Raw genomic sequence first — 18940 nt, 5'->3', positions numbered from 1 at the left:
TGTCTTTAATGCAACATTTTATTCATGCAACAATCATGTTTGGCTGTGGTATGAATATTGCTTATGAATATTGCTGTGTTTAATTGCACAGGTCTCTCTGACAGCAACTGGCTGTAATATAGGGGCTGGATTGAAGAATCATGCAGTCTCCCATGCCAATGCATCTCCGGAAGTAGGAAACTAGAGGAATGTAAAAGAATTTAAAAGTAAATGAGTGTCCATAAGTCTTTCTAAACTTTCTATATTTGTGTGCAAAATCCGTTCCACACATGACAATTTAAGATAGAGACTCACAGGGATACGTGGTGAATCTGGCAGATACACAGGCGTCTTGTTTATAGCCACATGTCTCCTGAGTGGTCACACATCTTCCTCCATTCCGGGGGACACAGTTGTTACATTTCAGGGCAGAGACTACAACACAGTTCAAGCGATTATGAACTATTGCAAAACGTATGACACTAACTACTGCATTAAGATGAAAACATTTAGCTTTTAATATGAATGCATGAAGATTATTGGTTTGCACAATCAGAATACTTAGAAAAAGGACATAGTTACGGCTGTGCTAAGACTTCTGGCTTTAAACATGCAAACCCACCATTCGCCAACACCAGGGCGAGAACAAGAGCCAGCAGCAGAACCTTCATCATTCTGTTGAATAAAGTCATAATCATAATAAAAAAAACAATCCATTTACTAATCAATCATATTTGTTATTAGAACAGTGTTAAAGTATCAGCCATGCTCATTCTTTGACAACAGTTATGAAACATTTAATACACCCTCATATTTTAATGAGAAATAAAATTATGTAGTTTACGATGTTTAAATATGTCCCTATATATATCAGTTCTTAGACCACAAATATGAATTTTAAAACTTGTCATTATTATATAATTATTATTAATTGTATTATTATTATATAATTGGAAAAATATATTAATTTATTCAATAACATGCATATTTTAAACCATTTGCATAGCATGGTAACATTTGTTGTATTTAATTGTGGGATTTATTTAGTTGATTTTAAAGTATAATTCTCATAACTACTGCAGTTTATTGCGTTATAATACTGAGACCTTGAGGAGAATTATATTTAATATATTTGTTTTCATGAAAATATGTTACAATGCAAAATGCAGTTATTTAGATTTTAGAGTGAAAAAATAACGTTTTTCTCAAAATTATTGTTAAATTATCTATTAATTTCTTATTCTAGACTAATCAGAGAACAAAAGGACTGTCAAAGAGTTATTAAAACACAGTTATGCTTGTCAAGGTCCAATATCTATTTTCATTATTTCATACAATTCTTCCATTTAAAGTACAATTAATATGCACTGAATTTAACTTATTACAGTCTTATATACAGTATATATATAACAAAGTTGCACAATGCTATAAACTTACCTTGACTGTGAAGCAGAGCTGAATTCATACACACCTGTGTTGTGTGTCCCTTATATACTGTGATGATGCCTGTAAAGTTCCTGGAATCTTTGTCAGGAATTGGAAATTCCTTGTTGGATTCAGGCCAAAGAAACTAGTAACACAATTTGATCATTGTGTGCTCTGGGCTAAGTTTCAGATGATACGTGACACTTTTATTGGTTTATTGCATGGTCAGTGTGCTTGTGTAACTTTTGTTTTGTTCTGATCTGGTATTTTCCAGTTGTGCAACAACAGATACATTGTTTTTCCCTTATCATATTAAATGTGGTTAAGCAACATTTACTGGAACGTTTGATCAAATGTTTGCATGTAGATCATGGTTCCTCAAATCTGCAGTCTTTAGCTCAAAGCCTGATCAAACTCACCTGCCTATTACTCTGAACATCTTGATTATTAGGGTTGGAGTTTTTGGGATCTACCTATATAGGCTTTCATGCTTGAATGTAAAGAAGAAAAAAAATTATTATTCACATATTTTACACTATTGCAGCTTCTCTCTTCCCAGTCTGTCAGTAACGCTCAGTTTAGTTCCTGTCTCTATGAAGCCCCTCCTTCTGAAAAGCGCAATGTGCTCTGATTGGCTGACTGGACCAGTGTGTTGTGATTGGTTAAGCGTTTTCAGTGTGTTTGGGAAATGTCACACCGCTTACCATAAGAGCGAGTTTCAACACACTACTAACGCAACTCAACCAGATCTCGACCCTTTAACCTTTTTCAGTTTTCTTACCTTTTATTTCTTTTGCATTGGTGGGATTTAAATGGACACCCAAACATGTCCTTTGAGTCCTTTCAAGATTTAAGATTCAAGATTCAAAAAGCTTTATTGGCATGGTGAAAAAAAATATTTACATTGCCAAAGCATTAAAAACACTATACAATAAAAATAAATAAATAATTAATAATAAAATAATAATAATGAAGAAAAATGAAAATAAACATAGCAATAAAAATGTTTAATATTCTGATATTTATAACAGTGTCTCTAGGCATATAGTGAGTGTGTTGGTAGCTCTGTCCCACTGGAGGCTCTTTTGTCGTGACAGGAACTCAGCTTTGAGCCAGGTTTGAGCTTGCTGGGCTTTCTTCTAGCTGGTGTGGGAGTTTGTTCATATTTCTTTTTCTGATGGAGGTCTTTCTGGTGGGTTGTGAAATGGGGATAGAAAGTGTCCCTAATGTGTGTATAATTAGGGCTGGATGTCAGAAAGTGCAGCTCTGTTTCCACTTGATTCTCTGTGCAGTGAGGACACAGCCGCTCTTCCTTTGGCAGCCGTGTGTGTGTGTGTGTGTGTGTGTGTGTGTGTGGTTGGACTGTTCACTGTAGCAAATTGCTGTCTTATTCATTTTTGTATTATGGTTTTGAACATATAGCTGCAGTCCGTAACTTTTTTGGGTTAAAAATTATCCAAAACACATTTTTGAGCAGGAACATAACCAGCCAGTGTTCAAAACTATCCGCTTGCCTTAGCTCGATTCAAAAAGGTAGACTTGTAATAATGTTTTTAATTCCAGTTGTACTGGTGGATTTCCGTGGAAAATCCACCAGTTCCATTACGTCACATCTGTACACATAAAGCAGGAGTCTCGGATAGCAGGCTATATTGCGTGTGAGGATGTTGGAGGTGGAGATTTATAGACTTTTCTCACAACACTTGATATAAACTTATCAATTTGATGGCGGATCCAGAAAGGTTCAAATGACAACCACCCACCGGGCCCATGCGAAAACAAGGATAAATATTGGGGCATTAAATGTAGTCACGCAATGCTGATGTTGTTAACATCAACAATTTGAGAACAAAGTATAATTTGCATGTTTTGACGTGATATGATAAGCGATCGTTAGATTAGTTTGTCAGAACAGTGGATGTTGTTCAGACGACATTTTCCGGTGAAAATTCTTATGTTGGTCATACTTCCAAAAAAGTAGAATCTGTGATTCCGAATGACAGGATCCACAACTGTGACTGACAGCCGCACATTCTCCTCAAAACACTGGATTCATCCGCGCTGTGCTGTGCCGAGGCACAACCCACGTAATAATTCCGCGAATCACTGCAATTGCAGATTTCGAACAGAGTTGGCGACAAAGAGGGAAAACTATGGACTGAAGCTTTATGTTTTGAAAAGAGTATATGTAATCATGTGCAAATTGGCCTGTAGGTACATAGTTTTGGTGGTGTCTGTGTCTAAGTGAGAAAATAATTCATGTAATTTGAAAGATTTTGTCATTGAATGCATTTTGTGCCAAAGCAATGATAAATATTCCATAGTTTAGCCCACATAAACTGCTGTTGGGAAGAGTTTTGAAAAAGTGACTTAAGTATTGAGAAATGTGATGTAGCGATTGTAAAAAAAAAAAAAAAAAAACTAGGTTTGAGGTGAGAGTGACACCAAGTGGTCTGGACTGTAAGCTGCAGGTTTACATGGATCTACTGTTTAAGGGATATTCACCCAAAAAGGAAAATTCTGTCATTAATTACTCACCCTCATGTCATTCCAAACCCATAAGAATGTAATTACTCTTCAGAACACAAATTAAGATCTTTTTGATGAAATCTGAGAGATTTCTGTCCCTCCATTGACAGCTACGCAACTACCACTTTGATGCTTCAAAAAGTTCATAAAGAGATCATAAAACTAATCTGAAGAGACTCAATCTCTTTATATGATGAACATATTTAATTTAGGCTTTAATTCACATATAAACATTGATCAGCAAATATAAACAGAAGCTCAACCGAACCTGCTTGACGTGCAGAACAAACGTTTTCCAGAAGCTCAGACAGAAACAGAAACAGAAGCTTGAGCTTCAGTTTACCACAACTGATATGTGAGTTGATGAATGATAATATGTGAATAAAAGCCTGAAAAAAATGAACAAACAGTATCACTGTCTGCATGAATCAAAAAGCAGAGGACATTCTGACAATGTGTGTAAAATATTTATTTGTATTGTTCCGTGAGGAAAAGAAACCCTATAAATCAGGGAGCTGGTGAAGCCTCTTGAACTGTATTGTAAACATGAATGGTTTATTAGCAGTTTTATGCTCTGAGTTGACAGAACGCCGTCTACAAGATGACCACGTTGTTGCAGAGGTCCGACTGGCAGCATTTAATCTTCATGGCAGTGTTAATCTGGAGAAGAGCACACTCAGTCTTACTGCTGCATCTCCGAAAGCCCATGACTAGATAACACACAAAAATAAAAGCAGTTTATGAACATCATGTCTTGATCTAATCACAAAGTGAACATTTATCTGCGTATAATGAAATGCAAAGAATCTCTCCTAAGCTTCTCCTGGGTGTTACGGATTATAAATAAAGACCGTTTGTTTGTTTGTTTGTTTGTTTGTTTGTTACTCCGTTTGTGCTTGCTGCAATCCACTCGTGACAATTTCAAGTAACAAAACCGTTTTTTAAGGTTTTAGTTAATTATAATAATCCTGGTTCATGTCAAATGTTTGAACACACCTCCTAATTTTTATTTGTTTATCTCATATTTATATATATATAAATATATATATATATATATATATATATATATATATATATATATATATATAGGCTATATATATATATATAATGTATTAAATTATAAAAAATGAGGAGGTGTGTCCAAACATGTGACACACCTATATATAAATAATGTAACTTTTTTTTTCAGGACATTTATATGCATTTCTTAGTGTGAAACTGACAGAAAGTTGAAAAGTTAAACTCACAGGGAGGGAAGTTGAATCTGGCCGCTATACAGGCATCTTTTCCAATGCCACAGGTCTCTTGAGATGGCGTGCAGTGTGTTCCAGACTGAGGAACGCAGTGGTGGCATTTCAGTGCAGATCCTGCCATGGATTATAGCACACATAAATCAGCACTGATGTAAAACTTTTTTACAACCTCTCAGTAAGAAATAGTAATAGTATTGCAGAATTTTAGTATGGGGATTTTTCAGTCACAACATGTTTGCACAGTCAGATTCATTAGATTAGGACCATTGTTTATGATCTGTCAGAAACCGTTCTAACTAGCTTCATTTGGAGCCAGAAACAGCAGTCATGTGACATCAATGGAAAAAATATTATTTTTCTATTCATTTTTTGAAGTAGTGTGCACTTATAAATCACATTAACATACATTAACATACTCAGTAACATACCGAGACAATAGGGTACGTTTACATTTTTTTATGTTGTTATTAAAATTCAGCAGCTTTAACTCACCATAGTTCAACACCAGAGCAAGAACAAGAACCACCAGCAAAGTCTTCATTATTCTGTTGATTAGAGCTGAGAAAATAATAATAATTATAATTAATAAGTAGCCTACAACACTCATCAGTATCTGAGTTAAGAGTATATCTGTGGTGGAATTTCATTTTTGGCTGATCAGCTGGCCCAGACAGCAACATAGTGTCGGCCCAGAAATCCACGTATACCAGATGTGGGCCGGATCTGGGCCGACACTATGTTGCTGTCTGGGTGTTCAATGATGCTTACAGCAAACGCAAACAGCATGCCGTTAAAGGAAAATGAACTGTACTCTGTTCTTGCATGTCAAGCATCTCTGTTACTATAGTGTTAGAGATTTGAACAAAGCCCTAACCTTATCTTTTGCACTTGAATGATTTGACATGAATTATTCCTCAATTCATGTGTCAGGTTGAAGAGATTTGTGGTGTTACTTTACTAAGCGATTAAGCTTAGATTTTAGAGCTTAGAAGTGTTAAATTGTATACCGAAGGTGAAATTTAGACATTAAATCTGTGCAGTTTAGCCTAGAACTAATCTCTGAGGCTAAAGTAGTGCAAATATCTAATGTGTATTGTTTTGTGAAAACTTAGCTCCTATAAGCAATGTAGTATTGAGAGTTTTGTAAGTTCATAAGCACTTGTGTGTATCTCGTATCTCTTATATAGCATACTTGTCATGCACTCAGGAGTGAATCATTTTCAGTAATTAAGAAATTCCCAAAGAATTTGGAACTTGTTCATTTTGTTAAAATGAGGCCACAGACACTCAAGGCTCAACAACATTTGCTCAACTGTGTGTTTGATCATTGTTTACTCATGCATTAGCTTCAGACCTTCGGTACTGATTGTGCAATGTTCTTGTGCAAGATCCTGTTCTGTCCCGTTCTACTACAATAAAACACGCTTCACTTGTTTTATACGTGGCATATTAATTACAAATATTTTTTAAATATTATCTGCATTTGGGTATCAAACACAGCTATGGTGGTGCAGGCCCAGAATGGCCATCGGGAGCATCGTGATTCTCTGTGGGCTGGCCTTTTTATTATTATTATTATTATTATTATTTTATATTATTGCCTGTCCAATGTACCAAAGTTATAATTTTACGAATTAGACATTTAGACATTAGACAATAATAAATCGATGATTAATCATGAATCTGTTAGTCCTGACTAAATAAATACAACAGAACAAAGATGAAACAAATTAAATAAACACGGCTTTAATATTTTCGGGTAGGTCTAACAGTATTTGGCCGAAATTGAATTATCAAATGTACAATAACACTTCATTAAATTAGATTAGATTAAAATCATTAGATTAGATTTATAAAATAAATAAATCCCATAATTCAACTTAACTTAAGTTCAGTTGCTGCCTTAAATTAGGTATAATCAAACTGGCTCTAGTAATTTCAAACGTTTAAAAAAATATATTGTCTATAGTTGAGTCTTTTATAGCTTAAAAAAATTATTAAAATTGGTTAAATTATTTTGTCATGATTATTGATCAAATGTTTTTAACAGTGAAAATGTTCTTGCACCCTGATGGGGATTTATGTTAAATTAGTGGCCCTTTTCTTTAATCTTCCATCTTTTACTATATAATGAATTAGTGAATGATGGTCAGCATCAGCTCCCCTTCAATGGTTCAGGAAAGGTCAGAAAGGTCGATTAAACAGCATGTCTGCCAATGAGTCTCATGAGAACATGACGGATACCTTCCCATCACTGTGTGTTGGACAAATGACAAATGTTTTCTTCTCAAATCCTATGAGGACGTGGCAGGAAAGTTCAATAAAGCTGCGGGACACAAGAGCCTGAGGGGAGAAATATCAGATTTAGGACTAAGAGATATATTATATCTTTTTGAGAGGTTTGGTAATTTAATTCATGAGCCTTTAGCAATATTCTTAGACTTTTGATGATTGTTTAGTGTCTGAATCTGTTCTGTAAGCGTTTACTGGATTTGAAATGTTCCGGAAAGTGTGAGTTACTGTTTATTTTGGGTCCAAGGTACATGTGTGCACAAGGTTTTAATGTCTGTTGGATTTAGCTCTGCTCTTGGCTTCTTTAACTAGCTAATGATATTAAATGAAAGTTCATCATCTTTGATCTATCAGTGATTAATGCTCTTATTATGTAACATAAAACCTGTGATGTAAAGCTCATTGATATGGCAGTCAAACAACAGTTGCCATTTTCAACTTATTTTATTTGCTGGTTATTGAGATTGTACTATGAATGCTAATTGAATTGAAAATCTTAGTATTTTAGTCTTTTTCATTACAGATCTTTTTTAAAAAAAGTATACAAAAACAAAAAACAAATGACCTGTCCCTGTGGTAAGAAAAAAATGCATTAACTAACATGAACTAAAAATGAGCAATACATTTGTAACAGTATTTATTAATCTTTGTTAATGGTAGTTAATAAAAATGTTATTCCAGCTGTTCCTTTTTTGTTCATGTTAGTTCACAGTGCATGAACTAAAGTTAACAAATACAACTTTTGATTTTAATAATGAATTGGTAAATGTTAAAATGAACTAAGGTTAATAAATGCTTTAGAAGTATTGCTCATTCTTAGGTCATGTTAACTAATGATGTTTTATTGTAAAGTGTTACAAATATTATATGGTTTTCTCTTTGAATTAAGTTTATTTTTCTTACGCCACTGACAGATACTTTTCTTGGTTTAAGCACAAACTTATTTTTTTATATTTTTCAGAAAACAAGACTTTCATTTTGCTCTTCAAGCTAATTAATTTAATTCAAGAATGTTTAGATATTTTTACTGAAAAACAAGACAAAAAGGCATTTGCTATTAAATGCATGAGTCGGTAACAAACATCTGATTTTGACATCGTGGAAATGTAAAACTGTCACATTTTTTACTTCTGATATTGACATTCACTATGGAAGCTTGTTTCCAGCAAAGAATAAAACAATTTAAAAGATAATTGTGACTTTTTATCTCACAATTCTGACTTTTGTTCTCAGAATAGCGTGATAGAAACAAAGTCAGAATTGTGAGATAAAAAGTCGCAATTGTCTTTTAAATAGTTTTATTTTGTGGTGGAAACAAGCTTCATACCTCACAGCTGTTAGGCTGTCCTTGAAATCTGTGTTTGAAAAATATTATAGATGACATGTACTAATAATATTGCAACATTTCACTATGTGATTCGCTCATCTTAATGTTTTAACATGGAAAGGTTAACTGCAGTAATCTTCTATTGTATATTGCTATATTATATATTGTGTGAGAATGAGAATGTATTTGTATGATATTGTGCAAGTAAATCACATCAACAAAAATGCTAGCATGCTTTTATTTTAATGTTAGACCATTTTTCCAAACTATTTTTTTAAACGTTTACATTTTCATAATTTGAAAAGCAGATTTAAAATGATCTTTTAAAAAAACAAAGCAAACTGATTTGATAAACAATTTTTGTGTGAATGAGAATGATATATTCTTATGATATCTGTATTAAAAAGCAAGTTAATCGCATCACCAAAAAAAAAATATATATTTTTTTTTTAATGACCAATTGCCACTTTGAGACAGACTGTTTGAGGAACTAAAAATTCAGTGAGGAAATATTGCTTTATTTTATTTTTTTAAGTCACAAATCAGAAGCATAGTCATCATGTGCAATCTATTTTATTGCAAGCTGTTTTATGAATCCGGCTCACATACGGCTCAGATCAGTCAAAGGTGTTGCAGAAGTCCTTCTGGCAGCACTTGATGTTGATGTAGGCGTTCTGTTTCTGCATCTCACAGTCTGACATTGACATGCACTTTTGGAAATGACCATCTGTTTCAAACAAAACCAGATTTTTTAATCACATTAATAATAGTGCATTGCCTATAAACAGCCCATTTGTTTTATTGTCTGAATGGATATCAACACTCACATGGACTTCTGCGAAACTTGGCGGCGGCACATGCGTTTTTCTCCAGTGGGCAGGTTACAGCGGTGACCTCACAGGACCCTCCTGCTTTAGCTGGGGTGCAGAGATGGCAGTCCAGGGCCGTGCCTTAAACACACACGGGACAATATTTTAAATCACACTTCCATTTTTGTGCATTTTTTTTAACCCTTTGTGCTTGTAGTTTGGACATGTTTTTGCTATTCTCCTGTGGACATTTTCAGAAATGTCACAAACAAAACCCGCCCACACACCACGTAGTGTAGTTAATACAGGTGTTAACTGACTTTTCTTATTTCTTTTCCTGTATGAATATTCTCATGTATTTTTCAGCACACAAAGGAGAGTTTCATTGCATCTATGAAGTCCGTTTTATGACGGGAAATCAATCATCACACTCACCGCCTGTTACGACCAGCATGAGAACAACAGCCAATATGAGGAACTTCATCGTTCTGTGAAACAAACCGAAGAAGAGAAGCGACTCATTTATTATTGGTAAAAAAACAAGAACTCTAAGTATTATAACTCACTACACAGCAACCAACCAATTCAAACCAAACCCAAGCATCTTAAACATACTAAAATAAACCATTACTGTAAATAGTCTGAGGGAGTATCTGGTCAAAGGCCATATTGCCAAGAGTAGATCAGTAAAGTTTTATCTTATGTTTTATGATGCATCCCTGAAGTATGTTTTAATGTACTTTAAAAAAAATAATTTCAATGAATAAAACTGCGTAACTCACCTTTGTGCTGCAGTGGACTGAGTAAAACTGATCCGCTTTCTGTCTGTATGTCTATACATGAAACCTCACCTTTATCCTACAGTTTCTTATCACCGCCCTCCTCTCTCTCGTTCTTTGTGCAAACAGACCAAGCCTGGTCATACTGCATGCAACACAACTATATCAATATCAAATATGGTCTTAGTACAAGAAAATTGAACAGTATTTCTCAACTTTATGGGTGTAACTGTGTGTTTGAAAGAGATGTCTGCAACTTCCTTCCTGTGCTGTAGCTTTATAGCTGGGGTCAGATAGATAGATAGATAGATAGATAGATAGATAGATAGATAGATAGATAGATAGATAGATAGATAGATAGATAGATAGATAGATAGAGATGAATAGATAGATGGATAGATAGATCGATGGATGGATAGATATAATGACAGTGCATATCTTCTAGTCTAGTTCTTCTCTTGATGTTTATGTTCTTGCAGCTCTGATCTGTGAGTGTGTGTGTGTTGTGTTGTGTTGTTTTGACTGTCTGCCAGCTTCAGTCGTTCACACACCCAAACAAGTGACTGTAAATCGGAGCTTTAACACAATAGATTGTGCCGTTGTGTTTCTCGCCCTCCTGAACACCAATATCAGCAGAGCCCAGTGTAAGAGAATCTGTCCATGATGCAAAAACTGCTAAGCTCTTCATTGTGCTGCTTTTGTGGGCAAAACCTCGCGATAAAACCTCGCAGCGTATAGGACACATATATCAGACAGTCCGGATCTTTCCCTCCGGTTGCTCTCTCTCACTCCAGTGGATCGGTGTCCAGGATCCAGGCAGGGAAAGATGTCACAGTATTCAGGGAAGGTGAGTACTGGAGTCATATCTGGAGGAGTTTCAGGGAATGATTGACTATAACCTGCTGACCAACCAAAGCAACATTTATATGTAATACATATATGCATTCTTTTATACAATTTTGCATATACATGAACAACATATAAACATGAACATACCTGTATACCATCTAGAGACATTAAATGTTGCACAACTAGTTCTGCATGTAAACTTATATTTATGAGTATGTATTGGAGGCTGATCATATATTTTACTGCCATTGTACCAAATTCTCATGCACACATTTGCTCTCAAATTAATGCATATATTTACATTATACATTTCAATGCACAGGACTCAACAGTAGTTCTAATAGATTTGAACTTAATATTTTTAATTTAAAATTAAATATTTTCACTGACCCCAATATAAAACAAGTGCATTTTATTTTTTAGCAATTTGTATGTGTCAGAAAGAATATAGCCTTCTATGTTCTTCCACAACATTAAGTCTTTTGTACAGAAAAACTTGCATCATATAATTTATTAGGTTTAAATGGCACTATTAGCTGTCAATTATAATGTCAAATTCATTAATCATCCAATTGAGCTGTTATTACACATCATATAAAGTATGATTTTCAGCTCATTTTAGCTTATGCTTCCCTAAATCTAAAAATTATTTTGATTTAAACACAAATGTATCTGTGTTAGCAAGCTAGATAACTTTTTTGTTTGTTTTATTTAAAAAACATATATTTTAACATTTTAAAAAGCTAAATTTGTGACAACAGTGCAACCAGATGTTAATGTTTGCAAAGCATAAAAACTCCTGTGCATGATGTTATTGAGCAGCTTCTGGTGTGTGTGTGCGTGTGTGTGTGTGTGTGTGTGTGTGTGTTCGGTGTGCATCCGTGTGTGTGTGCGCGTGCATGTGCATGTGTGTACATCCAACTCTCTGTATTTCTGTACTTTGTGTTTAGCATTTCCACTTTTTTGGACCAAGTTTCTCAACTAAACTAAACTAAACTGGGATCTAATTAAGATTCAGACAGTCTACTTCTTCAAACATGGTCAAAAGTTGGTAATATCTCTGACAGGTTTCATCTTCCAAAGTAATTGATTTTTAAACTAAGAATTATTCCAAGAAGTAAGTAAAACCAAAAGATAATTAATGCATTTGACCAAACAAGCTGTTCTAACTTCCATTTGCCTGGTGTTTAATGCCTGGGAAACTTCAGAAGATGGAAAGTGTTACCAGTGTGATGCTCAGATGTAGCTTCAGTTTCACAGAGTCTGTTACACCACCAGTGATTGCAATTGAAAGAAAACCCTCAGCAATAGTCCCGAAAGCACCTGACACGCCTCCATCTTCTCGCAGATAGTGTTCTACGAGGGCAAGTGCTTCACTGGCAGGAAGCTGGAGGTGTTTGGAGACTGTGATAACTTCCAGGACCTTGGTTTCATGAACAGGGTGAACTCCATCCGCGTGGAGACCGGGGCTTGGGTGTGTTTCGACCATCCCGATTTCAAGGGACAGCAGTACATCCTGGAGAAAGGAGAGTATCCAGAATTCCAACGCTGGAATGCTCACAATGATCACATGGGCTCCTGCAAGCCAATCAAAATGGTGAGCGTGAAAACACTATGAAAAGTTACTGTTGTAACCACATAATGCTCATCTATTCGTTTTAAAACCTTTAATGCGTGAGAACACGACAAACAACCAATTCCAGACATAAAAAGGAATCTGCAAAAACTATAATGCATTTTAACTTTGATTACAATTATTTATGAAAAGATATAATGCATTATAATGTACATTATTAATACATTTGCAATACATTATACATAAAGGCTTTAAGTAAAGTGTTATTGATCATTGATGTTATTGATTCACATTGCATCATTCAATTATTTAAATCAAGTGGAGTCCAGACTAAAAATTGGTACTGCATTTGATTTGTTTCATTATAATTGTTTATGTAAGAATGTCTTAATTTTTGACATTCCAATCAAATCATGAGATAATTTATCTCTTTTAAAATGAATGGTAGCACTGAAGGTCAAGTCACAGCAAAAAATGACATTGTTCCTCAGTAATTTTTGTTTTGTTTTCCAGTATAAATATCTATACATTCTTAAATCAAGATATATTTACTTGAAAGCAAAATGACCCAAGTCTTGTTTTCTGAAAAATGTATCAAAATTCTGTACATTTTTGCCTAAAACAAGAAAAATATCTACCAGTGGAGAAAGAAAAATAAACTTGTTTTCCCTTTGAATTAAGTTTCTTTTTTGTGATCCCATTAGCAGATATTTGTTCTTAATTTTGATTTTTCTTTTTAGAAAAACAAGACTTAAAGGGATAGTTCACCCAAAAATGAAAATTCATTAACTCACCCTGAAGTTGTTCAAAACTTGAATTAATTGCTTTCTTCTGCTGAACACAAAAGAAGATATTTTGACAAATGTCGGTAACCAAAAAGTTGATGGACCCCGTTGACTTCCACAGTATTTTCCCAAATGTCGATGGGATCCATCAATTATTTGGTTACCCACATTCTTCAAAATATCATCTGTTGTTTTCAAAAGAAAGAAACTCATACAGTAAATGATGACAGAATTTTCATTTTTGGGCGAACTATCCCTTGACTGTATGATATTTTTGTAATGTGTCACTCACCTTGCTACAATGTGCTTCTCTGTGTGTGTCAGCACGGGGAGCAATACAGGATGGAGCTTTTCCAGGAGCCGAACTTCACTGGTCAGTGTATTGAACTGTGTGACGACTGTCCCTTCCTCCAGAGCACTGGAATCAGCCAGAACTGCCTCAACTCCGTTAAAGTCTACGGAGACGGCGCGTAAGTCCTGCAGGGCCAAACAATGTGAATCAATGAGTGAAAGTGTACACTATTATTCCAATGTCCCAAACGCTTTAATAGTTAACTCTTTCCCCGCCATTGACGGAATTTTCCACGTATCCATGTTTTCACTGTTACACAGTATGGGGCGCTATTACGCATATACTCAAAGAGTCTCTGGATCAAAACACAGGCGGAGAAGAAGCAGAAACAGCGATAGAAGCATTGCTTTTGCACATGTAAAATAATGCGATCGATAAACAACATAGGCTATAAATCAAAACTACCTAACGTTACCGAATGAAATGTTGACTCAGGACGAGCTATAGGACTGTGAAGGTTTGTGGGTGTTGATGGACTCGATCTTCTTCATCGGTGTTTTGATCATCATCGTTCTGAACCAGATCCAGACGTACAAAAACGTGAATTTCTCATCTTTTTGTTCAAAATTATTATTATTATTTAAACTAAAAAAATAATGCATGAAGCTAGAACAAAATGTTTTTTATTTTTTTATTTTAAGCAGGCTCTGTTCTTTCTTCTGATATATTGCATGATTGTTTAGATATTCATACAACAAAATGTTCTGGGGGCCATGAAAATTTTGTGAAAATTATCAAAAATGTTGGTGCTGGCTGGCAACTTACAAAAAAACACTGGCGGGGAAAGAGTTGAAAAATGCTTGCACTGGGGGAAAAAAAATTCTTACATAGTATTTTTGTCTAGTTTTGCAGTACAAACAAACATCTAAACATTCTTAATTCAAGACACAAGATATTAAGTCTTATTTTCTGAAAACATTTATTAAAATTAAGTGAGTTTATGCTTAAAACAAGGATTGTTTTCTACCAATGAGTTCAGAAAAAAAAACTTAATTCCAAGGGAAAACAAGATTATTTTTTCTTATCTTATGTCATTTTGCTTTTAAAGAAAATGTCTCTTCTTTTAAGAATGCTTATATATTTGTACTGGAAAACAAGACAAAATTTCTGAGTAAGAAAACCAGTTTTTGAAGTGCAGAATGAAATCATTCTGTTTAACCCTCACTGTTGCAAAACTATACGTTGTTTAAAGCAATTAAATATGTTTTAATCAAAACTACATAGAGCAGAAGCTCAATACATTATTAATCGATGTGAATCCCTATTGCCACATTATTTGCATCAAGTTTAGCATTTGTAAAAAATGTCAACTAAATGTGCAATTTAAAAGATGCACAAATGCAACAGTGTCTGATTTAATGTCATTCACACAGCAGAGCTCATAAATCATACATGAATATCCCAAATAAAATGTCCTTCTTTCTTTCTCTCTACTGGTTTAGTTGGGTCATGTACGAAGAGCCAAACTATCGTGGCCGCATGTACATTGTGGAAAGAGGAAGCTACTGCTCATTTATGGAGTGGCAAGCTGAGAATCCCAACATCCAGTCTATCCGCAAAGTGGTCAACTATTTCTAAACTTTTAAAGCTCTCTATAAAAACATAGATCAAATTATCAGAATTTTGCCTTTTTTTGTGTGTATTAATGAATCACATAGCTATGTGCTTTTTATCCTCAATGATGAATCGGTTATTTTAAAAGAATATGCAATCATCACAAATATTCTTGTATGTTTTATTTTGTATTTGTACTGAGGCAATAAGCTAAAAATAGAGAAAGAAATAATTGTGAAAGAGTTGTTCTCATATTTTTTTTTTTTTCAGAATTCCAAACATTCAGTGGCATTCTGTAATAAATACACTGCAAAAAAAAGTGTTTTTGTCTTGTTTTCCCGTACAAATATCTAAACATTCTCAATTCAAGATACATAAACTTGATAAGCAAAATGGCAGAAAGTCTTGAGTGAGATTTCTCTTTGATTAAATCATTTTTTTACACAAACAATTTTCAGAAACTTGATATTTTAAATGATTAGTTTCTCAAGTGAAAGTATCTTGATTTAAGTATGTATAGGCTTACATAGTATGCAAGTAAATGTTGATTTTGAAATATCTATAATAATACAAAATTTTATCCTTAGTCAAAATCAGCATAGATTCCCCAGCAGAAACATGTGCATTGCAACACATGCAGACATTTTCACATTTTCATTTCTGGATGAACAAGTAAGCGAAGGCCTATTCTATTTGTGACCATTACCTATAATTATAGCGACGGTGAGTAAGGTATCAAAGATGGCGACATCCGTACAACTAAAAAAAATGTCGTATCACAATTGAGGAGTCCAATCAAGGTGTGACTTCATCTGTCAAATCTAAACTAGCAGCAGCTTTTATGACTGGAGAAGATAGGATTATTTGAGTCAGACATAGACCACAAAACTGACAGGAGCAGAGAAAGTGCTTCAAATAACCAAGGATATAGTTTATCGTGGTTTGCCCTGTCAGATACTTCGACAGATGCGTGTGGACTTGAGACGTGTATAACTTACATTTGATGGTTGTGTGTTGATGGGAGTGCAGTAATTTTGACTAAAACATAAGTTTTGCTAAAATATTTATTTGAAATGTAGGTTTAATATTAGTGATGCACCGAAATGAAAATTCTGGGCCGAAACCGAAACCGAAAATTTAGGATGCTCTTGGCCGAAAACCGAAACTGAAGCCGAAAATGGCTTCTTTTAAAAACGTATATATACTGCTTGAATTTAATGGAACTGAAATGAAAAATCACAATATAACAATCAAATTTTATTAAGAGTTACATAACAAAACATAAAATATTTTTAACAATAAATATAAATAATACCAAATAATATTATTCTTCAAGTTTTATGTTCCATCAAATAATTTTTTTTTTATTTGAGGTCATACCACATGACATCCAAATGTGGCAACTACATACCAACCATTACAGAGGTTTATTTTTTTTCCAATTTGAGAGAATTACAAACCTGCTTGCTGCTTCCATGGCTCCTTGGTAAATTGGTTTATGATGTAACTTCTTGTGTTTGAATAGTTTTCAACATAAAAGTCCCAAAATGGTAGTTCCTTGATGGTCGCACCACATGATATTTCATAAAATGGACATCATCAGACAAAGTTTGTTTGTATATTATGATGGAAATATAAATACAAATGCTTTGAATTTTTTTAAAGGATTACAAAACATTTTGGAAATCATGCCAAATAGTGCAGAAAATAAATTTCAATAAATTCAGAGTAATTTCAAAGACGTTTTCAAAACAGAAGTTATGGCCGGACGGTCGCACCACATGATGTTTTGACACTTTAAATACAGTGAGGAAAATAAGTATTTGAACACCCTGCTATTTTGCAAGTTCTCCCACTTGGAAATCATGGAGGGGTCTGAAATTGTCATCGTAGGTGCATGTCCACTGTGAGAGACATAATCTAAAAAAAAAAATCCAGAAATCACAATATATGATTTTTTAACTATTTATTTGTATGATACAGCTGCAAATAAGTATTTGAACACCTGTCTATCAGCTAGAATTCTGACCCTCAAAGAGCTGTTAGTCTGCCTTTAAAATGTCCACCTCCACTCCATTTATTATCCTAAATTAGATGCACTTGTTTGAGGTCGTTAGCTGCATAAAGACACCTGTCCACCCCATACAATCAGTAAGAATCCAACTACTAACATGGCCAAGACCAAAGAGCTGTCCAAAGACACTAGAGACAAAATTGTACACCTCCACAAGGCTGGAAAGGGCTACGGGGAAATTGCCAAGCAGCTTGGTGAAAAAAGGTCCACTGTTGGAGCAATCATTAGAAAATGGAAGAAGCTAAACATGACTGTCAATCTCCCTCGGACTGGGGCTCCATGCAAGATCTCACCTCGTGGGGTCTCAATGATCCTAAGAAAGGTGAGAAATCAGCCCAGAACTACACGGGAGGAGCTGGTCAATGACCTGAAAAGAGCTGGGACCACCGTTTCCAAGGTTACTGTTGGTAATACACTAAGACGTCATGGTTTGAAATCATGCATGGCACGGAAGGTTCCCCTGCTTAAACCAGCACATGTCAAGGCCCGTCTTAAGTTTGCCAATGACCATTTGGATGATCCAGAGGAGTCATGGGAGAAAGTCATGTGGTCAGATGAGACCAAAATAGAACTTTTTGGTCATAATTCCACTAAACGTGTTTGGAGGAAGAAGAATGATGAGTACCATCCCAAGAACACCATCCCTACTGTGAAGCATGAGGGTGGTAGCATCATGCTTTGGGGGTGTTTTTCTGCACATGGGACAGGGCGACTGCACTGTATTAAGGAGAGGATGACCAGGGCCATGTATTGCGAGATTTTGGGGAACAACCTCCTTCCCTCAGTTAGAGCATTGAAGATGGGTCGAGGCTGGGTCTTCCAACATGATAATGACCCGAAGCACACAGCCAGGATAACCAAGGAGTGGCTCTGTAAGAAGCATATCAAGGTTCTGGCGTGGCCTAGCCAGTCTCCAGACCTAAACCCAATAGAGAATCTTTGGAGGGAGCTCAAACTCCGTGTTTCTCAGCGACAGCCCAGAAACCTGACTGATCTAGAGAAGATCTGTGTGGAGGAGTGGGCCAAAATCCCTCCTGCAGTGTGTGCAAACCTGGTGAAAAACTACAGGAAACGCTTGACCTCTGTAATTGCAAACAAAGGCTACTGTACCAAATATTAACATTGATTTTCTCAGGTGTTCAAATACTTATTTGCAGCTGTATCATACAAATAAATAGTTCAAAAATCATACATTGTGATTTCTGGATTTTTTTTTTCCGATTATGTCTCTCACAGTGGACATGCACCTACGATGACAATTTCAGACCCCTCCATGATTTCTAAGTGGGAGAACTTGCAAAATAGCAGGGTGTTCAAATACTTATTTTCCTCACTGTAACAAAAAAACAAACAAATA

The 18940-nt window shown here is 35.0% G+C and overlaps 4 protein-coding genes and 2 long non-coding RNA genes across 6 annotated transcripts; 1 reads left to right on the top strand and 5 right to left on the bottom strand.

Annotated features, from left to right (window-relative positions):
• LOC311087262 (uncharacterized protein) lies at positions 1-1513 on the bottom strand. The gene is made up of 4 exons (XM_084120564.1): positions 1417-1513; positions 602-654; positions 295-414; positions 1-180 (listed from the first exon to the last, which is right to left on the bottom strand). The coding sequence occupies exons 2-4, from the start codon at positions 651-653 to the stop codon at positions 80-82; spliced, it is 273 nt and encodes a 90-aa protein (XP_083976690.1). The 5' UTR covers position 654; positions 1417-1513; the 3' UTR covers positions 1-79.
• Positions 1514-4384: 2871 nt separating this feature from the next.
• On the bottom strand, positions 4385-6341 carry LOC311085986 (alpha-elapitoxin-Na1a-like). The gene is made up of 4 exons (XM_084118606.1): positions 6301-6341; positions 5679-5746; positions 5181-5300; positions 4385-4643 (listed from the first exon to the last, which is right to left on the bottom strand). The coding sequence occupies exons 2-4, from the start codon at positions 5725-5727 to the stop codon at positions 4528-4530; spliced, it is 285 nt and encodes a 94-aa protein (XP_083974732.1). The 5' UTR covers positions 5728-5746; positions 6301-6341; the 3' UTR covers positions 4385-4527.
• On the bottom strand, positions 4786-5186 carry LOC311085988. The gene is made up of 2 exons (XR_014606986.1): positions 5091-5186; positions 4786-4929 (listed from the first exon to the last, which is right to left on the bottom strand). It is a non-coding gene; the product is annotated as an uncharacterized lncRNA (long non-coding RNA).
• A 2688-nt stretch (positions 6342-9029) lies between the features above and the next one.
• ly97.3 (lymphocyte antigen 97, tandem duplicate 3) lies at positions 9030-10647 on the bottom strand. The gene is made up of 4 exons (XM_084118605.1): positions 10397-10647; positions 10050-10102; positions 9633-9755; positions 9030-9532 (listed from the first exon to the last, which is right to left on the bottom strand). The coding sequence occupies exons 1-4, from the start codon at positions 10453-10455 to the stop codon at positions 9423-9425; spliced, it is 345 nt and encodes a 114-aa protein (XP_083974731.1). The 5' UTR covers positions 10456-10647; the 3' UTR covers positions 9030-9422.
• Positions 10648-11076: 429 nt separating this feature from the next.
• crygn1 (crystallin, gamma N1) lies at positions 11077-15675 on the top strand. Its single transcript, XM_084118604.1, has 4 exons — positions 11077-11240; positions 12591-12839; positions 13928-14073; positions 15398-15675. The coding sequence occupies exons 1-4, from the start codon at positions 11220-11222 to the stop codon at positions 15531-15533; spliced, it is 552 nt and encodes a 183-aa protein (XP_083974730.1). The 5' UTR covers positions 11077-11219; the 3' UTR covers positions 15534-15675.
• Positions 12682-17020, bottom strand: LOC311085987. The gene is made up of 3 exons (XR_014606985.1): positions 16970-17020; positions 13896-14080; positions 12682-12820 (listed from the first exon to the last, which is right to left on the bottom strand). It is a non-coding gene; the product is annotated as an uncharacterized lncRNA (long non-coding RNA).
• Between the last annotated feature and the right edge of the window lie 1920 nt (positions 17021-18940).

The sequence above is a fragment of the Abramis brama genome (assembly GCF_963993115.1).
Source record: "Abramis brama genome assembly, chromosome: 7".
Classification (NCBI taxonomy): domain Eukaryota; kingdom Metazoa; phylum Chordata; class Actinopteri; order Cypriniformes; family Leuciscidae; genus Abramis; species Abramis brama.
Note: the sequence above shows the minus strand (reverse complement) of the source record. Positions and strands in the feature narration are given on the sequence as shown.